The 21,564-nt window shown below is 41.9% G+C and overlaps 2 protein-coding genes across 6 annotated transcripts in view; both read right to left on the bottom strand.

Moving 5' to 3' along the window:
* Positions 1-271: 271 nt before the first annotated feature.
* fezf2 (FEZ family zinc finger 2) lies at positions 272-4,286 on the bottom strand. Its single transcript, XM_086118847.1, has 4 exons — positions 3,067-4,286; positions 2,750-2,884; positions 2,528-2,660; positions 272-963 (listed from the first exon to the last, which is right to left on the bottom strand). Exons 1-4 carry the CDS (start codon positions 3,817-3,819, stop codon positions 713-715), a joined length of 1,272 nt encoding a protein of 423 aa, XP_085974973.1. The 5' UTR covers positions 3,820-4,286; the 3' UTR covers positions 272-712.
* Positions 4,287-15,459: 11,173 nt separating this feature from the next.
* Positions 15,460-21,564, bottom strand: part of cadpsa (Ca2+-dependent activator protein for secretion a) — a 185,742-nt gene continuing 179,637 nt past the window's right edge. For all 5 annotated transcript variants that reach the window (XM_086116892.1, XM_086116893.1, XM_086116894.1 and 2 more), the window contains one exon: positions 15,460-21,203. In XM_086116892.1, coding sequence (XP_085973018.1) covers positions 21,030-21,203 — 174 coding nt within the window. In that variant the 3' untranslated portion in view covers positions 15,460-21,029. The remainder of the gene's footprint in view (positions 21,204-21,564) is intronic.

The following is a 21,564-nucleotide window of genomic DNA, read 5'->3' as shown; positions in this document are numbered from 1 at the left end:
TCACTTCTCCGTGTACCTTTAAAATCACAATAGTTTCTTTTTATTTTTCCAAGTATGCTATTGAAACAGAATTGCAATTAGGTGCTATTGTAAAAGTACAAGAAAAAAAACCACACACATGAAAAGTTTCTTTTCATCCCATGCATATCATTCATTCAAGTTTTTTATCGATATATTTTTTAATCAAACGGACCCAAACATGAATTAAAATGCTTATTTTGTTCCCTCCATGATTCTCAATGCGTAGTCACATCATGAAAGACTTTGAAGCTGCATCTTTTCAAGTTTTATTTTCAAGCTTTTCAATAATGGAAACAACGTGGCTCAAACATTCATTATTATAACTTAGAACTTATGCATGAACATGAACGAATTCAGTGAAATGTACAACATAAAGAGGTGCACCTCAAATTATTCATCTCTTAAATAACATTTCCCTATATGTACAATTTAATCATTCCTCTTCCTGTGTGATGCTTATAACAGGCATCAGACAACGGGTTTCTTGACAGAAAAAAAAAGTCTTTATTTTCTTGAAGTTGGCTATTTGACTTGACTGAACATGATCGAGTGTATGACTCTGAACGGTTTCCACCTTCTTTCTGGACCATTCATATCTGTTAATCTTGGTGACACATGTAGAGCATAAGGCAGTCTGTTTGAGGCCTCGCATAGCCTGGTTGCAACGCATATGGAGATTTAGGGGATTGATTCAGCTCTGGAGCTCTCTGGCTTCTCTATCTGTGGCGGAAGAGAAGCTGTCATGCAGTTTTCTGATGTGTTTCTTCAGGTCAAAGTTACGGCAGAAGCCCTTCCCACAGGTGGCACAGGTGAACGGCTTCTTGTCATTGTGTGTGTGCATGTGGAAGGTCAAGTTGTAGATCTGATGGAAGGCCTTGTTGCAAATGGAGCACTTGTACTGCTTCTCCCCACTGTGAGTCAGTTTGTGGTTCTTGTAATTACCTTGAGGGGGAGGCACGCAAGAACAAAGAATAAGACCTTATTGTGTTTCCTGTCAATGGCAGAAAAAAAAATAAAGGGCCATACATTCCGAAGTATCATGAGCTTTAGTGAAGAAATATCTCGGCAACATAGTTGTGTCATCTAGATATATATATATTTTTTTTATCATAATTAGGAAAAAAGCAAACATGCAAGCGAAAATGGTTTGTCAAAACATATTGAATTATTGCAAAAAAAAATATTGCAGACCTCACACAGGAGTGTGTGCATGTCCAAGTGGGTGTGCATGAGTGCGTGTCAAGACATATTAAGCATTTATCAAAAATATTTTCCAAAGCACTGAACAGATATGCGTTTGAATTGCAAATATCGTTCAGTTAATATTTTTGTTGATATAATTCTGAAATTAAATTATAATAGTTAAATTTGATTAGACAAAACATCAAACGAATGTACAATCCGTTAACTTTCCTTGTAAAAATGCTAACAGGTAAATTACGGTGATGGTGACATCAGAGTGAAAGTGACAGGCTATTGCGTACTGCGCTTCCAAAAAGTGAGCATAAAGAGGCCCCGTTTTCTGTTTCGCCCACCAAGGTCAGCAGTTCATTGTGAAGTTATAGAGCCGCTCCGATTCACTGACCAAACTTCATTAATCTGCGATTGTGCGTTGAAGTCAAGAAGTTGTCAAACTTTGTCAAAATCAAGTGTGGTGACAAGTGGAAACATAGCGTAGATTCCCAACTTTGCTGAGGTCTAGCAGTTGACCCAGAGCAAATGCTGCCATCTTGAAGGGGGAATTAGTCAGTGTAAAGTGACATGTCCTATTTCCACTGATGGTTTCATGCTCATCTGTGGGCCTACAACTATTTCTCTTTTCATTACTTTCACCCTCCCCCCCATCCGCACCCTCCACCCCCAAAAAATTCGATAGATAAACAGATAGATATTTTATTCACCGTGAAAGGACTAAGTACCAATTAAGTCGTAGTAATTATAACACTACTGCTACTCCAACAACAATAACAAATACGACTAATATAATCCATCCAACCTTCTATCCACCCATTATCAGGACCTACTATCTCATAATAATAATAATGATGATGATGATAATAATAATAAAACGAATACCAATAATATAATAATAATAATAATAATAAATGTATTCAAATAATTAATTGACTTACGCGTTTGCATGTTTATATAAAAATGGGCAATAAGATCTCTTCGTAAATTCCCCCTCCGTGATGGATTATGACTGACTAAAACCATCAGATACAGAACGACGAAAAAGAATGGAAATATTTTCAAAATTGAGTTAACCGCTATTGAATTTATAACATCACGTAATGATGTCCATGAGGGCCTTTTTTTTCCTTTATGATTCAACCCATAAGCAACCCAGATATGATTTAAAAGCACGCGTGAAACAAACAAACAAACGAAACACAACGACAAAAAAAAAAAAAAACAAGTGGGGACGACTTAATCTGTAGCGGATATTAACGTTTGGTGAAATTCACGCTTTATGGAATCCGTTAAAACCCGTTACTGTACTTACCTTTTTGATGGAATCCTTTGCCGCAGAACTCGCACACGAAAGGTTTGTACCCGGCGTGGATCCGAACGTGTGTGTTCAACGTGGAGCTTCTGTTGAACGCTTTTCCGCACTGGTTGCATTTATGTGGTTTTTCCTTTGAAGGGCAGTAAATTAAAGATTAACGTTTTGGCAGGAAAAAACATCTCTAGGCACGTTTATGTGTGTGATTGCCACTCTTCTCACTTGTGTGTGGATGATCTTGTGCCTGCACAAGGTGCTGGCCTGTCGGAACCCTTTCCCGCACACTTTACACACGAAGGGACGGGCCCCCGTGTGCACCGGCATATGTCTGGTCAGATTGTAGTGAGCATTAAAAACCTGTGGAATTGAGAATTGTTTTTTTTTGTTACCGGCGACCCTATACAATTATTCACTCAATCATTTGTGACGCCAATCAAAATTTTTGCTTTTTTGGTTTCAATGTAGTTACAAATAAATGTCACTACGCTGAGATTTCGTTGTATTTTTCATTCTTTTAAAAATGGTCACATTTCGATTACCTTTCCACACACTTCACACGTGAAATTTTTAGGCTTTCCGTCTCCAGTGCTGCTGCTGCTCAGTTTATGAGTCTTGAAGCCGTTCTTTTCGCCGCTCACATTGTGGTTCTCTTTCACGATCTGATCCAGCTGCCCTGGAAGGTGCTCCTTGTGAGGATACTGATGGGTGGGAATCTTGTCAGCCCCCGCGGCTAGTTTGGCATTTTCCAAGAGGAAAAGTCTGTGGTGAGCGGAGATGGAGGCCTGAGCGTGTGGGCTGTTCACCCAGTGGCCCGCCAGAAAGTCCGACTGAGGATAGGCAGAATCCAGGTAGTTGAGATAATAGAGAGAGCCGCCACTTGGCATCGCCACAGCCTGGTGGATCACCTGCGGTTTCACGACCCTGTTTCCCGTCGTCAACACGGGCTGCTTCAACCCGGAGTCTATTTTAGCGCACACGCCACAGCTTCCCTTGCACGGCGCGCTCGCGGAGCCGCAAAAGCCTCCCCTGAGACTCGCTCTCCAAAGCTCCGAGTAGTTCATCAGGGCCTTGGCCTGGAGGTCGTAGCCGAAAGGCTGCAGCGGAATCATGCAAGGGATCGGGGAGCAGAGCCCGAGCAGCTTCTTACTCTCCGACCGCTCCTCCGCGCTCATTTTCGGCTCCGAGCTCTTGGACATGATTCGGTCTATTGAGAAGGCGAGAGTCTTGGGAGCCGCGGAAGGTCCGGTCCTTCCGCAGGACATCACCGTCCCCAGAGAGCCGGCGCTTGACATTTGCTGGGAAGTTTTCGTCCTCGTTGTAGCGGAACGCAATTTATAGGCTCGCAATTCCTCTCGCAATATCCGACTTGCTTCTTGGAGTTGCCTTTTCACTCACTTGTGCTTCCAGCAGAAAAGACAGGAGCACACATCAGTTTAATAAGCACCTTGCTGCCGCCCGCTTCATGCATTTGCATTCAAATGGCAGCCCCGCTGCAACAATGGCATCCAGGCGTGTTGGATTAATGCTCATTAACTAGTGCACACAAATTACTCGTTAGGGCGACGAGGAAGACGAGTTGGGAAGAGGACCAAAAAAAAAAAAGAAAAAAAAAGAAAAGAAAAGTTGCAATCTAAGCTCCTGGAGACTGGATGAAGTACGATCTGAGTTAGCCTCTTTAATGGTCAGATGGGTGTGGAAAAAAAGAGGCGAGTGCTCTCTGTGTCATGTTGGCATGAGCACCGCCCCAGTCGATTACGGTCTCCGCGTAGTGACATCAGCTGGCACCCCAACTCTTAAATGTGTGACAGTGAGACGCCCACTTCCATCGACCCGCCCTCAAATCCTATCCACAGATTAATGCTTTAGATAAACTAAATCCTTTATAACATAAATATGAGCTTATTTAAATGGTCTTCAATTATCTACATACGCAATCATCAAACAAGCAAACATGCGCTCACCTGCTCCATGTCACGTGACACTCCAATTTGTTTAACACATGCTGGATTCAAGGATCCGAACGTGCTCTTTCAATATTTCCACCTGTTCAAGAGCAGGAACTCCCCTTGGATCCTATTAAACCAAATTCCTCCTTCTCCCTATTCAAAAGAGGCCATTTTCAGACAGGGAGGGAAAGAGATGGAAGGAAAAAGCCCACAAAGTTCTTTCACTTTTTGCTACTAAAGCACTGCGTGAACCTCGTTATGTGTTCTCTTCTTCCAGAAATGCAGGGCCGGATTAAAGAGCGGCAAGCAGAAAAGAAGTAGACAAGGGATATCAAAAGGGATGTCTTTATTTCCTTAAAGAGGCCTGCAAGAAGTTTGCTGGAATCCCCAGTGTTGTGTCGTAATAACAAAGAGCTACAAAGACCGAGTACAATTCATGTGTTCACATTGCAGGCCATTTGAGCACAGGCGCTCCCAGAAACCTGAACTGAGTAAGGATGACGACAGTGTCGTGCCGAGGATGAGGAGTGCCGAGGATATAAGTCATCGTTATGACCCATGTCCAGCAAAAAAAACAAACAAACAAAAAAAAAAAACAACTACAACAAGCCCCCAAATGTTCATTTGCTGTATTTACATTTCTATTTATACATTTGATGTCACATACTGTATATTATTGCAGTGTGGGATACCACCACACTACCAAATATTACAGACATTTGGTCGACAGGTTTGAGGTTGACTTGTTTGGTTGCGTTAACAGCAATATGTGAACTCAGATGAGCCATGATTGCATGATTATGAAAACAGACAGAGCAACATATTTTGAAAATATGGAAGCAGTCAACTTGCTTTAAATTGTAAGTAATTTACTTTGCCATAAAAAAAATAAAAAATAAACCAATTATTTTCTGTGAGTTGTGAGTCAGGTGTTTTCGTTAATTTGAAGAGCAATCGAGTGAAATCATGCCGAACCCCTGCCTGGCATTGTATCCGTGACAGCATTTTACATTCGATTGAGATATGGAAAGTGAGTGCATAGATAGCACTGCGAAGAAAAAAAAAAGTAAGTGAGTTGTTTGTTCCAAATCAATTTGCTGAATTTTTATTTATTTATAATTTCGAGTTCAATACACGGATATGTAAATTCTTATTGTTGTGTGTGCAGGAAAGCCAGCTTTCACAAAAGCAATACTGAAGATGATGTATTTGTGTTTTTAACTGCTTGTTGTAAGGTGTTATTGAGTGCTTAGAAAGGCGCCCACAAATAAAATGTATTATTATGATTATTATTATTATTAAATGACCTAACTCGAAATTTTCACAAAGCTTTTTGCCTTGAAATTTTGAGTTCATTCAATTAATGAATTTTTTTTTTATAGTGCACAATAAAAAAAACACACACACACTGAAACACGCAATCAATCATGACATCACATTTGGACATCACTCAAGAAATATCTGATGACTGAGGTTCATTTGGTGGGGCCTGTCAAATGGAATGTCAAAATTTCACTCTTGTACAGTGAGTTATTTAGCTTCCTGTATTTTCCGCAGATTTGAAAAGGTTTGACCGACAATCAGACATGCAACAAAATCTATCCTCTTCCACTTTCAAACATGGGAGAAGGTGAAGTTTTCCCTCGGTTCTCCAGACTTAGTGGCATACTTAACCCAGCATGTTTTCGTCCCCCGACACTTTTTTTCCTGTTAATAATCTTTAAATACGTCCTGGCTTTGTTTTGTCTTCCACCTGCACCTCAGCATGGAAGAATTAGTGCCTGTTGTCTGGGTGCTTCTCAAATGTAAATGTAGCCAAAAAAAAACAACCCTGTCATTTAAGTTTATTCAGGCGCAACCAGTGGTTGATCCGCACAATAAACATTGATCCTGTTGCTTTAACTCAGACCCCCATGTTCAGCTTTAACAGCAATTAGCTCAAGCATTAATTGAAGGCGAGGCTTGTTGTTTGCCTACAGGCATGCAAAGACCACGCGTTTCGGCTGGCAAAATGTCTCATCACTAGGGGAGAGTCACACATGCTGCCTTGGCATTTTATATATCTATCGATATATATATATATTAGAGCTGTCAAACGATTAAAATATTTCATCTAATTAAAAATGCAACTGTCATAATCAACTCAAATGAACTAAAAAATTAATCGTGATTACTCACGCATTTTTTATCGTTTCTGAATTTCCCTTTATATTTTTTGTCCTATTTTTCCCCATTTTAATGCTCTCATCAACATGGAATCATGAATCAGTTTTCTATGTGCAAAATGCAAATATTTACTGAAATAACAATTTCAATTTTCAATTTTACATGAACATTTTTCACTTGGAGCAGTTATTCACACACAATCTCTCACACAATATTACTGTCCATCAACAACAGTGAAAAAAATATTTTGTCAAACAGCTGCTTTAACAGCTCTTTTTATGGACTCAAAACAGAGCAATATAACATGATAAAGTGCACATATAAGGTAAACTAGTACTCTGCCTATAGTGGATTTAAGCCATGGTTGCATACTTCGTTTTTCTCAAGTTTGCTTTGAACACAGCAGTCAGGCTATGTTGATTGTGTTGGTCCTTCTTGCGCGGAAGTCTTTCTACGGTTTGGTGTAGACATCATTTCGGATGACTACACTTGGTTCGATGACAACACTGGAGACGTTTTATTTTCGCTAGGTCGCTACCACTGCAGCGCACCGTCACTGTCAGACGAACACAGAGAAGCTCCACCCGCTCTATTTATATGGACACGGAACGCTGTAACCTTCCACACAAAATAGTTCCAAACAAGTAGTAATAGCGTCAGTGGCATACATCGTATACCTGTATGATACAGGTAACTTTGGTCTTGTCAGTGGAGTAATCTGGCAACCTTTTCAAAGTAAACTTTCCATTCATAAACTCTTTAAGTATCCGTTTTCGGTGTCTCACACTGCCGTGGCTGGCAAAACAGACAAAGCGCTAAACTGACAGCTCTAATATATATATATATATATCCATCCATTTTCCGAACCGCTTGATCCTCACTAGGGTCGCGGGGGGTGCTGGAGCCTATCCCAGCCGTCTTCGGGCAGTAGGCGGGGGACACCCTGAATCAGTTGCCAGCCAATCGCAGGGCACACAGAGACAAACAACCATCCACGCCCACACTCACACCTAGGGACAATTTAGAGCGTCCAATCAGCCTGCCATGCATGTTTTTGGAATGTGGGAGGAAACCGGAGCACCCGGAGAAAACCCACGCAGGCCCGGGGAGAACATGCAAACTCCACACAGGGAGGCCGGAGCTGGAATTGAACCCGGTACCTCTGCACTGTGAGGTCGACGCGCAAACCACTCGCCTACCGGGCCGCCCATATATATATATATATACACAGTATATAATAAATTTGTGGGACAAGTGGCTGTATAAAATGGACAAAATTATGGGGTAGGGTTGTCGTGTGGACAGTTTTTGTACTTCTTGTGCAGCAATTTATTAAAGATAACTGACATCTGACTCTCCTTGAAACGCCAGAAATCCCGGTATTTGTACGGGCTAGGGACATGAACACAGGGTGCATTGTAGCTTATCCCATCAGATTAGGGAGAGAGAAAATTTTAGAGAAGAAGAGGGAAAAAAATGTCAGTTTACCACATTTTAATCATGTTCAATGATGTCTATGTTCACTTGAAGTGAATTCAAATGGCTGTCTTTTCAGTCGTAATTGCTGTTGAATACTGATGATGAAACATTAAGCTGATAATGCTCCAAACTGTGGTCCGCACGTCTCATCACAGGAAATCACAGACAGTTGTCCTCACACGTTGCAGCCATGGTGACAACTTTCACTGACTTAAATTTGAGGAAATGAGACCAGAACGTGTGAGTCGCGAGAGATTTTACTCTCTTTGAATGTATTACACCTACATTAATTGATACTACTCTCAGATATTAGCACATCACAATGCAGCAGCGTTTGCTTCATGGCCATCGGGACCAGTGCCTCACAAATTTCTTTACATTGTGCTGGTATTCATATGGTCCACTATCTGCATTTCTTATTCAATTAAGAGTAATGATTCCATAGCAAAAATGTAAGGATACATTTGTCATGTAATTTTATATTTTCACCCCTACCCTTTTAGTACTTCCCCATATGTGTAGCGGCACGTAAGCCAAGTGGTCAGCTCATCTACCTCTCACTTCTGATGTTGGGGGCTGTCGAGAGGGGCCAGCCAGTTAGCCTCCTCCGCCAGGGTGCTCAGCATCTCACACCTGGGGCTCGCCTGCTAATTACTCACCTGTCGCTCATCAGCATGTTAGGGTAAGTTGGTTCCCTAACCCGTTCTCGGTGCCAGTTTGTGGCATAACCACCTGCAGTGAACTCAGTTCGGTATCTCCTGAAGTATTTGCGTTCTGTATGGATTCTTCGTGTTCTCCCTTAAACTCTGAGTGAGTTTCGGTTCGGATTTTTCCCGAGTTGACTTTTTGCAAAGGGTAGAATAAATGACGGCAAGTTTTTTTTGGGTGGGTGGTTAACGCTATTCATGTTTGTTGTCGTGTGTTTGGGGTCATATACAAACCTGTGTGGAGTGTGCATGTGCTCCTCTTGCTTGTGTGGGATTCTCCAGGTACTATGGTTTCTGGCCACTCTTCCCTCCACTGTGCAGGAAATAATGCATTTTTATTTAAAAGCGCCTTTCATGCCACCCAAGGACACTGTACAGACAATAAGAAAATACAATGTAAAAATTAGTAAACGAGATATTATATAAAAACAGGACATAAAATCATAAAATCAATCAAATGTTACCAGCCCTCCATCCATCCATTCATTCTCTACTGCTTATATGGGGTTGGATCGCGGGGGCAACGGCTTTAACAGGGAAGCCCAGACTTCCCTCTCCCCACTTGTTCCAGCTCTTCCTGGGGGATCCCGAGGCGTTCCCAGACCAACTGGAGAAACTTTGTCTTTCCAGTGTGTCCTGGGTCGTCCCCGGGGCCTCCTGCCAGTGGAACATGCCCGGGACACCTCACCAGGGAGGCGTCCAGGGGGCATCCTAATCAGATGCCCGAGCCACCTCATCTGGCTCCTCTTGACGTGGAGGAGAAGTGGCTCGACTCTGAGCCCCTCCCGGATGGCCGAGCTTTTCACCTTCTCTCTAAGGGAGAGCCCGGACACCCTGCGGAGAAATGAGTTTCTCCGCAGGGTGAAAACTCATTTCGGCCGCTTCTCGTTCTTTCGGTCATGACCCATAGTTCATGATCAGAGGAAGAAAATGTTGCCAACCACTTGGGTGATTAAAAAAAAAAAAAAAATCCCACGTTTCCTTTTTGGTAATTTCTTTTCAGAGGGGTTGCAAAAGTTGACAAATAGAGTGAAAACTTTTCTAAGTTGGCAAAACTTCAGACACAAGTTGTAGCTCCTGCTCACTACCTCGCTTGTGCTACCATCCATGTGTGTGCATCCAATAAAAAAACTTTCAAAATAAAACTGCCACAAATTTGACTTTTTACTCTGACTTCACATGCCTTGCGATTGGCTAGCGACCGGTCAAGGGAGTACCAATGTCTTCTTGAGCAAAGTATTTAACCCCCCATACTGTGTCATCAGGAAGTGAGTGAAGAAAAGAGTTAAAGCGATGGAATTAGTGTACCCTCTCGTTGTGGTCGTTAGCGTTATTGAGTTGAATGAAGAAGGAAAATTTCAGCTCTGCATGATTAATTTCATGTACCGGTCCATCAAATATCGTATTCTCTCTGCTTCTTCTTCGGAGCATGCACTACCCATGGCTTCTAGATGACAATTCAGACAGCTAATGGGCCACATTTTGACACAATTTCTGCCTTGCAACAAATTGCCCCGGGGAAAAAACAAGTTTGATTCTGTTATTTGAACTGGTTGATTTTCTGTCACGTAGTCTATCACAGTGGTCATTTGTCCCAACATTTATTTAGTATAATTCCTCTTTAGGGCTACCGCTGCGATGACAAAGTCTTTTGCAAGGACTGTGGGCAAAACTAACATCTGCTATCTCAAGGTGATACGATATCATTCTGTGAGCGCTTGACTACATTTCGAAGTCCTTTTATCAGTCCAAGTCTCAGTTCTTCAGCAGAGATTTAATTCTATCATGTTTTGACCTGATATCTGAATACCGCATCCAGCTCACACCTCCCCTTCACACAGATCCAGGACAGTGGCTCATTTCTGTCATCAAAAACAAACGCTCACAGATTAAGTATCTGTCATCCATTCAACCTTTAAGCTTTTACACGTTGTGATAAATTCAGAAACACCGTCAAAAAAGGGAACACGAAAAAGTTGCTCCTCTACTCTGACGTTATTTGTAAAATACAATATATAACATCACGCTTCATAATCTCAAGCGCAAATATTTTTGATCAGACAATTGGAAATTTGTTACTCATGGAATTATAGTATAGTCGATAAATTGAGTTCTATCACATTGGCCATAGTTTGCGGACAGCTCCCACCACAGCATCCAAGGGATTTTGTCACTCAAATTTTCTCGTCATTAAAAAAAATGACAATCATCAAGTGGAGAATATACATTTCCCCAAAATGGATGACCTTCCAAAATTCAAAAAGGGCTATGGGGTGGGGTGGCAAGATGGAATTATTAACTTGCAAAACAAGCAAACAAAAAAAAGACACACTTGAAATCCTCCCTAACACACATGGGGAAGTGATTTATGGTCCAATGAAGCCAACACTGAGCTTTTCTTTTTCTTCAGAGGGAAGTGGTGGAGGGAATTGTGAACAGTTTGAAGTAGCAGTCACTGTTAGCACAAGACCTTCAAGCATCTGCTGGAAAAAAAAATGGAGATCACTATTTGGTCGTAAATCAGAGGCCATTTTTGAATGGTGACATCGGTGTGCTGACTCATATTTAACATGAGTTTGAATTGGATTTCTTAATTCTGAACACAGCCACATTTCCGGTCGAAAGAGCGTGTGCACATTTATGCAACCACATCGTTTCAGTTATTTTTAATTCTTCTCGGGAGAAGATTTAATCTTGTACACGTTTCAGGTCCCAACAATTGAATGGAAACCATTTTGGAATGATTTCTCTTGATCTCATTTTTTTGGGGGGTGGGGGGGGATCTGAAAAACCCAGCATTTGGACAACAGTTTTACCACATATCCACTTTAGTTCCTATTGCCACTTTGCAATTTCTGTACGAATTGACGGCAGGGAAAAGTACTTGATACATTATTAACCCAAGCTGATTTTTTCCAGGTGATGGCAGAGTTACACAGAACGTGGATTAGTGGCGATCCAAGGTATTTGCACAGCCGATTTGGATCCGCAATGAAAATATTCTCAAAGGTAAAAGAGTCGTTCGTCTTAGTCTCAATGGCAGCTTGACCATTATAGTTACTGATGAATAGTACATTTACTTTTTGAAATATGCGTGCCAAGGGCAAATGTTGAATGTTAAAGACCATGACATACTTGGTTTTATTTCCGCATGAGTGAAGGAATAAATGAAGCACCTCACTTGCTTCTGTGCAATTATATTCAATCATAACAGGTGTGTGTTTGTGCGTGTGCACATTTATGTCCAAACGCCTCTGGCTCCATCGTGACTCATGTGAAGACAAGAGGCTTTGGGCAGTCTTTGGGTTCAGCGAAACCTTGAATAAATTCAGAAGATTTTTTTCTTTTGTTTGTTTGTTTCAATGGAGGTGGCCCGGTGGTCTATTGGTTAGCGCGTTGGCCTCACAGTGCAGAAGTTCAGGCTTCGATTCCAGCTATGGCCTTCCTGTGTGAGGTTTGCATGTTCTCCCCGCGCAAGCGTGGGTTTTCTCCGGGTACTTCAGTTTCCTCCCACATTCCAAAAACATGAATGGTAGTCTGATTGAACACTCTAAATTGTCCCTAGGTGTGAGTGTGAGCGCAGATGGTTGTTCGTCTCTGTGTGCCCTGCGATTGGCTGGCAAACGGTTCAGGGTGTCCTCCGCCTATTACCCGAAGACAGCTGGGATAGGCTCCACTTCTGTGGACAAGCGGATCAGAAAATGGATGGACTGATGGATATTTCAATGAGAGCGACAGCAAAAAAACAAAACAAAACAAAGAAAACGGTTGGATGCACTGCAGCGTTATTTACTAGGCTAGTGGTGTCCAAACTATCGAACGGGGGCCATTTGTGACCCACCATCCATTTTTCAGTGGCCCGTGACATGACAAAAAAATAGAATACCCAAAATGACATTTGACATGGGCCACAAGGTTAGTTCAAAAAGGTGAAGGTGGACAGTGAGAAGGGAGGCTATACTTTAGAACTTTTTGCTATCTTCAAACATACAAATATACAAAAAACAATAACCCAATTTTTCTTCAAAACACTGCTGTGACTAAAGAGAATTCAATTTTAGAGGCAAGAATTGTTTCTTCCACTTGTGCTCTATGGCTCATTTATGAGGACATCACATTCATGATCCTCAAGTAACTGTTTGAAAAAAGGTCACCTTACGACAGTTTCTTCTTTTTTTGGTTCTGAATGTGGAGATGGGATTCGGCTGCTGGTAAGTGCAGAGCTGTGAGATCGAAGGCTGTTGACCACCCAAAAAAAAAAAAAACTATTGTCCTTCACACCTTTAACAGAAAGCTGTTAACATGTACTAGAAACTAGGCAATACAAACCATATAAAATTGCTTTCTTGACTGACTTTAGCATGTTTCAAAAAGTTCGCGAATTTGTAGGTGGGCCTTTCGTCCTTCCATTTTTATGCAGGCATGTGGCTATCAATCAAACCGGCAAACTCGTTATTTTAAACAATCCGATGAGTGAGACAGATGTGAAAGGAGAGGTACGGTCAAATGTGCCACCAGCAGAAGGGGGTGACCTTTGACACGCATCTAACAATCATAGCGGCCTCAGTAAAACGGTGATAATGTTGATCCCCCCATATGGGATTTAACTGTAAAGGTCCATGAAAAGGGACAAACAGTCCTATGACATTCATCGCTTGAGTTATGACCCAATCCGCTCTTCGGTCTTGTCTGAATATTGTGTGAGATTGTTTTGAAGTATAAGCTACTCTTTTCATGGAAAATATCTAAAATTAATCAGTGGACTTGTTGTCCGCTCTTAAGGCCATTATAAAAAGGTTTTGGTGCATTGAAACATAAGAGGCTTTGCGCACTGCTTTTATTAAAAGGATCTGACATCTACCTGCCCTCTCAAATGGTTGTCAAGGTTGACACTTTCTGGCACGCAAAACAGCGTTACAAAAATAACCTTTTCCTGCTGTAAATTGCTGTTGTTTACCTTTAAGAACTTTGCGAAAAGCTTTCGAAATGAAATATGCATTTTGAAGAACAAATCACAAACCTGTTTATTTCAGCTGTTGGATACTCTGCACACGGGCACTTTTTATTTGTCTGTTGTCATTAGTTTCTCCATGTGGCAATTTGTCGCAATGTCTTGTTTGCGTATCCATATTACAGCAGGACTCCCGAGTACAGCTGCAGCATGTCAGACTCGTCACCGTGTCCGCCTATGCTGGTCAGTTGGAGATCCCTCGATTTTGATCAAGTTATCATTTTCAATTTCTCTGCATGATTGGAATTGAAAGGGGAAAGAAGCTCAGCTTGTGCTGCTGTAAATATCTGGGCCCATTAATCCACCCTGGTGTCATCCCTCGCTAACAATTGCCCAATCATGTCTGGATATTCACGGGGATATTAAATGAAGAGTATTCTGTCCGCAGCAACTCGTGCTCAATGTTGATTAGACGGGAATGCGGGATGCTCACTGTTCATTATCCTCACTGGCAAAATATATGGAGGGAAAAAAACATAATAATCACCCAGGGTCAAAAGCATGCACCACTGAAAGGACCCCTTCCCGTCTTTTGTTTTATTTTTCATCACACAAGAATGTCTGTTCAATTCATTCTTGAAAATAAAATAAAATAAGATAAAAATCTCGGACTGTCAGGAGCACACAACATTATTTATTGGTTTTAAGCGACCCCTCTCAAGAGACATGAGAACATTTCTGAATTGAGTGAAAATAATTATTGAGTGTATGTTCTGTCATTGTACAGTTCGTGTAAGATTGCTTCTGTACACCATGCAAACGGGTCAATGTGATCCACTGCATGTTGAAAAAAAGATTTTGGAAAAGGTTCAATACATTTTAATATCAATCATTGTTTTTTTGGGTGAAATTTGAAATGATATCCTCACAATTGTTATGAGAAATATTAACAAAGTCCCCTCTTATTAATTTTCTCAAGAACCTTTTTAGCCATGTTTGACAATAGTTTGCAATAAAAATATTTTGGCAAATCACTCCTACTGGTTTGAATTGCTGCTTAAAAAGGACAATACTGCAGAGGACAAAAATTGTGTGTGTGTGTGTGTGTGTGTGGGCGGCGGGGGGGGGGGGGTTGGTTGTGTGAGAATTTATTGGTGGGATCAATACAGTCATTCCACATTTTGACGTGTTGCAAGATACAAAATTGTGTTTTTATCTCGTCTTGACCGAGGAAGATTATTGTCCCCCTGAGCCCCACAAGAAAAATCATTTAAACCATCCTTTCTTATTTTAATTTGGGACTATATGATAACTAATCCCCTTGACTTTGGTTTTAGCTTCCATCTTGGGCCCTTGATTTGATTTTGGTCATTTGAGCTCTGGCAATTCTTTCAATCTCCTTCTGGACGGTAATATCAACTCTCAAGATGATGCTTTAATCCACATTAATCTCAGATTTTTTTCTTAAGAAAATGATGCCCGAGGGTGGGGCAGAGGCCAGAGCAGCGTATTAACATATGTATTTAATTTTTTTATTTTTTGCAGTCAACTGCCACAGCGTGAAAAGTGCTCCTTGGAATAAAATACAATCATAACCAAACAACATTTACACAATATTCTACTTGTGGTTTTAAATGCAGTCCGTGCACGCACTGAAAAAAACAACAACCGGGGCAAAAAAAATATTTTGGCAATTCACCTTTATTCTAATGCTCTTGTTATCTATGCACTTTGCCTAGTGTCAGAAGCTCGACAAAAACAAATCGGTAACTTCACATCATGGAGCAAGATCATTTGGAAAAGTGAATACCGATTACCATGCAGCACTTTTACAGGAAAGTAACGCTCACAGAAGTAAAATACAGAAACACACCACTTCTCGTTGGCCATTCGGAAAAACTTCCCATCCATTTTGAAAAGAAGGGCACATAAAAAGGTTTGTGATGTAATGTACAAAGACTAACTGAAAGGATGTACACTTACCAAAACAACAACAGCAACGACGACAAACTATTTGGTTGGAAATTAAACAGAAAAAAAATGAGAACAGGTCGGTATCATAAAAGCAAATAAAATCTTATTTAACAAATGACAGGGATATGGCAGCGGTTTTCGCGAGAGACCAAAATCAGGTGATATGTGTTGCTTTCTACAGCAAGAAAAATCTGACATTTTTAAAATGGGAATGCACAAACCTTTCCAATGAAACAGCTTTTGCCATTTAAATAAACTGATTTGAAGTTTGAATTAAATTACCATAAATGATCTGTACACAGTATTTCCCTTAACTAAATAATGTATAACTTTTATCTCTGTCAGAATATAGCAAATTTAACTGCATGAGTAAATAAATATGCCTCCATTTCTGAAAAAAATGTCCTTGCTTGAATGGAACAAATGTCAACGTTTATACTATATTTCTATTAACAATTTGAGTTTAGCCCCGCTATTACCAATTTGGTTGCCCACCTGAATTTTACCATACGCCACTATTATCAATCAAAGAATGACTTTGAGGTGTTATTCTGAGATAGTCGGTATTGAATAGAGTATGTCCCTGGCCCTTGGAATGGGAATAATCAGCGATTGTTCAACAAGAAATCAGTTGGTTGTGTGGACCTGATTTATTGTGTCTTCAAAGAATTAAGGGAAGTTGTAGTGAACTACTTTGCTGCCACTCGCAGAGGTGCTGTTAAGTGAGTCTCCACTATGAGCCCCAATTTCAATGAATGTGAGAGATGTGCAAAAAGGTAAATAAAAACAGAATAAAACAATTTGCAAATCCTTCTCAACTTATAGAATATGTAAAAAGACAATATATTTAATGTTCAAACCAACGCTGTTTTGCAAATATTCTCTCATTTTGAATTTTATGCCTTGAGCACGTTCCAAAACAGCTGGGACAGGGGGAACAAAAGTCTAGGAAAGTGTTAAAAAAAACAAAAAAACCCCAAAGGTTTGGAGCATTTCACAGTTGAACAGGTTCAACATAAACATGTGACTGGCATGACTGGGTATACAGTTAAAGGAGTATAGCTGAAAGGTGCCACAATTTATTGCTCCATTTGTAAATGCAAGTTAAAATTCTACCATGCAGAGCGAAAGCCATATACTGTATCAACTGATGCAAAGTGCAAATGTGTGGTGTGGCCCGACGAGTGTACACCGACCACTTTGCGGTGGCCGCAAGGTGCCTGTCGTGGCGGCAATCCCCAAACCAGCTGGTGGACACCGACGGTCAGGGACGCTCTCAATGTGAAGAAAGAGTCCTATCGGGTCTTTTTGGACTGTAGGACGCCAGAGGCAGCTGACAGGTATCTGTTGGCTAAGCGGAATGCAGCTTCAGCAGTCGCTGACGCAAAAACCCGGACGGGCTTGGGAGGAGTTTGGAGAGGCCATGGAAAACGACTTCCGAACGACTTTGAGGAAATTCTGGTCCATCATCTGGTGCCTCAGGCAGCAGTGCACCATTAACACTGTGTATAGTGGAGATGGGGTGCTGCTGACCTTGACTCGGGACATGATGAGTCAGTGGGGAAAATACTTAGAAGACCTCCTCAATTCCATCGACACATTTTCCAATGAGGAAAAATAGCCTGGAGACTCTGAGGTGGGTTCTCCTATCTCTGAGGCTGAAGTAACTGAGGTGGTCAAAAAGCTCCTTGGTGGCAAAGCCCCAGGTGTGGATGAGATCTGCCCCGAGTTCTTAAAGACTCTGGATGTTGTGGGGATGTCCAGGTTCACATGCCTCTAAAACATCACATGGATTGGCAGACTGGGGTGGTGGTCCCTCTTTTCAAGAAGTGGGATTGGAGGGTGTGTTCCAACTGCAGAGGAATCACACTCCTCAACATCCCTGGTTACATGTATTCGGGGGTACTGGAATGGAGGGTCCAACGGGAGGTTGAATCTCGGATTCAGGAGGAACAATGTGGTTTTCATCCCATCCGTGGAAAAGGAGAGTTTACCCAACCAGTCTACATGTGTTTTGTGGACTTGGTGAAGGCGTTCGACTGTCTCCCTCGGGGTTTGGCATACCGAGCCCCCTGATACGGGCTGTTCGGTCCCTGTATCACCGATGTCAGAGTTTGGACCGCATTGCTGGCAGTAAATCGGATCTGTATCGAGTGAGGGGTGGACTCCGCCAAGGCTGCCCTTTGTCACCGATTCTGTTCATAACCTTTATGGACAGAATTTCTAGGCGCGGTAAGGCAATGAGGGGGTCCGCTTTGGTGGCCTCAGTATTGCATTCTCTGCTTTTTGCAGATGATGTGAAACTGAAGGCTTCTTCAAGCCGTGATCCCCAACTCTCACTGGAGCAGTTCACAGCCAAGTGTGAAGCGGTTGGGATGAAAATCAGCACTTCCAAATCTGAGACAATGGTCCTCAGTTGGAAAAGGGTGGAGTGCCCCCTCCGGGTTGGGGATGAGATCTTGCCCCAAGTGTCGGAGTTTAAGTATCTTGGGGTCTTGTTCACGAGTGAGGGCAGGAGGGAGCAGGAGATCAACAGGCAGACTCTGTATCGGTATATTATGGTGAAGAAGGAGCTGAGCCGAAACACGAAGCTCGAGTTTCCTCCGCAGGGTGTCCGGGCTCTCCCTTAGAGATAAGGTGAGAAGCTCGATCATCCGGTAGGGGAACCGCCTCCCCTCCACATCGAGAGGAGCCAGATGAGGTGGCTCGGGCATCTGATTAGGATGCCTCCTGGATGCCATCATGGTCAGGTGTTTCGGGCATGTCCCACCGGCAGGAGGGCCCTGGAAGTCTGGGCTTCCCTGCTAAAGCTACTGCCTCCGCGACCCAACCTCGAATAAGCAGTAGAAAATGATATGTTATGGTCTGACAAGTTCACATTTCCACTTGGTTTTGGAAATCATGGATGTCATATTCAAAGAGGAAAAGGACCATTTGGATTGGGGTGTTAGTGCCCATGGCATGGATAACTTGCACATCTGCGAATGCACCAATAATGCTGAAATTGCAACTTATGCTGCAAGCAATAGCAAAGTCTATTTCAGGGACCGCCCTGCTTATTTTAACAAGGATATGCATGTGTTACAACATCATGTCTTCATTGTAAAAGAGCAGTCCACACCTGTTTCTAATCGAACATGTGCATTGTGAAGCACATAATATGACAACGGACACCCTCGACTGACGAGGAACTTAAGTTTCAGATCAAGCAAGAATGGGATAGAATTTCACCTCCAAAACTTGACCTTTTTTTTTAACAAAGGTATAATCAACTTAAACATGAAATATCTTGTTTTTGGGGTGAATATCGGTTGAAAAGGATTTGCAAATCATTGTGTTCTGTTTTTGTTTGTTTTATACATACTCTCCCAACGTCAATAGAATTGCCGTTTGTATTTGGTGGTTTAAACTAAACTACCGTATTTTCACGACTATAAGGCGCCATTAAAAGTCTTAAATTTTCTCCAAAATGGAAAGGACGCCTTATAATGCGGAGCGTCTAGTGTATGCGCCGAGTTCCAAAGCCTGACTGAGAGCACCTCTGGCCGACACGCTGTTTATATAGAGAAAGGCGGAGTGAGTGACGACAGCCATGCGGACATCCGCCAATGAGTGAAGGGTGGGCGTGTCAGAGGACGCTAAAGGCACGTCCCTAGCAGGTACCAGTCGCCAATGAGGTGAAGGGTGGGCGTGTAAGAGGACGCTAAAGGCACGCCCCTAGCAGGTACCTGTCGCCAGTGAGTGAAGGGTGAGCGTGTAGGAGGTGAAGAGAAAAACGTGAGTACATTGTAAAATGGCTAAATAAAGTACAACCGAACTCAGTTTTGCTTCCGTTGCCTTTTTATAAACGTGTTTTTAGCGTGCGTGCATGCATGCCGTATGTTTAAGGTGGCGTATGTTTTACCATGCCTGGCTGCGCCCAATAATACAGTGCGTTTTGTGTATGTGTCAAATACAGCAATAGCACCCCTTACTGAGACTGCGCCCAACAACACGGTGCGCCGAATGGTCGTGAAAATACGGTAAATTAAGCTGTGATAAACAAAACTAAACAGCATCAGTTCTGTGAACATGAGCAACATCCGCAGACCTCCACAATGACAATGCTATGCATCAAAACATTAAGTAGTTGAATAATGAATTGATCATTTTTCTGTAGCCAATCAAGGAGCTTGAATCAAATGCCTTTCCCTAACCTGGGCACTGCCACCTACCAGATTACAGCCTCTCTCATCTACCATCATGAGATCTCTTGTGTCATCACTATACAGAAACACAGCGTGTCTTTGATTCATGTATGTTTGCAGCATGTTTCACAGTTATTCTATGCTTGTTATGGAAAACCACGACAAAGAGACTGGTTGTGGAAGTTCATGTAGAGAACAGTCTCATGTACAGTACCATAAATTTGTCGCGGCCAATGTGGTACAATCTGGAACTTTAGTGCCAGGCTGCTTGCTGGCTGATTGAAGAGGAAGCTTAAGAGACGACATACAGGAAGTGAATGAGGCTTGTGTCAGGAGTGAAGACATTTTGGTATGTTGTGATAAAACGGCCAACAACATGAAATACATCATACACTGTTCTTTTGTGCTGATAAAGTCTGTGGATTTGTAAGAATAAAAAGACAAGTGACATAATTCTCACTTCCTCCCTTAAGGGATATAACATGCAGTAGCTGCCTTCACTGCTTAGTCTCCAGTATTGGGGGAAAAAAAGTCATAACATATTGCATGAGAACATTTGGAAGTTAAGTAGAGAAAACAAGAACTAAACAAGAATTTCAAATACGTTCTGCAGATTTGATGTTAAATTATTATGAGTATCCATTTTTACCAGTGCCATTATCAGTGAAGCGAGAACAATATTAATCAGTGACAATTTAATAACAGTTTGGATTTTTGACACTGACACAATACTTCAATACACTTGAATACAACAGAGTCTTTGCCAGTTGGCCTTTTGCTGCTGACATTTACATTTGACTAATATTTTTTCGTCACTGCTGTATTAATATTATCTTGTGGTGAATTCAATCTTAAGCCTAGGCAAGGACTTGAATAATTGGCCTACATCTCGCAAGTATTTCACACACGGTGCATTTCATTTGTATCAATTCTGACGTAAACAATAAACTCTTACATGAACAAAGAACAAAAACCACGAACAGCAAGTGATGTTAATCATTGGGCCAGTCGCTTTTGACCGGAGGAAGGCTGTGTGTGTTTTAGGCAGCATATTGCTGAACCTGCTGTGACATTTTTTGTTGCCATCTCGATTTAGTTATCGCTGGTCTCTTCGTCACTGTCCTTCATCGAAATGCCTTGCATCCCTCCTTCCCTCACTGACGCGGTGGCTTCTTCTAAGGTCAGACGATTTCGAACAGTCTCATACATCTTACTGTTTAATGTGGAGTCCAGAACCCCTTGAAGGCGGAAGTCACGGTACTTTTTCTAAAAATCAAACACACGAGAAACAGTATTACACGCATTTTAAACAGGACATACAGTACTGCACATGTTTATAATTGGGCGTTCTTAGGTTGATGTATTTATTTCAAGACACAACATCAAGTCCACTTTTTCTCTGAGGGTTAATGTGGTCCGGCTGCAGAGCTGAGAAAAAGTACCACTCCAGCGGCCACAAATGGAAACTGTCAGGTGGCCTTTAGAAAGAATGGATTTGTCATGGTTTTACTCTCAGACCTGTTGACGTTTGGTTTTCTGTTTTTCTTTTTCCCATTTCAGTGCCTAAGTTGAGTCGGGGGCGTTCCCCTAGAGCCGTGCCAACGGCGCATTGCAATCACGGGAATCT

The sequence above is a fragment of the Hippocampus guttulatus genome, chromosome 8 (assembly GCF_054856545.1).
Source record: "Hippocampus guttulatus isolate MCC_2025c chromosome 8, RoL_Hgut_1.0, whole genome shotgun sequence".
Taxonomy (NCBI): domain Eukaryota; kingdom Metazoa; phylum Chordata; class Actinopteri; order Syngnathiformes; family Syngnathidae; genus Hippocampus; species Hippocampus guttulatus.
This window is presented reverse-complemented; position numbering and strand designations above follow the sequence as displayed.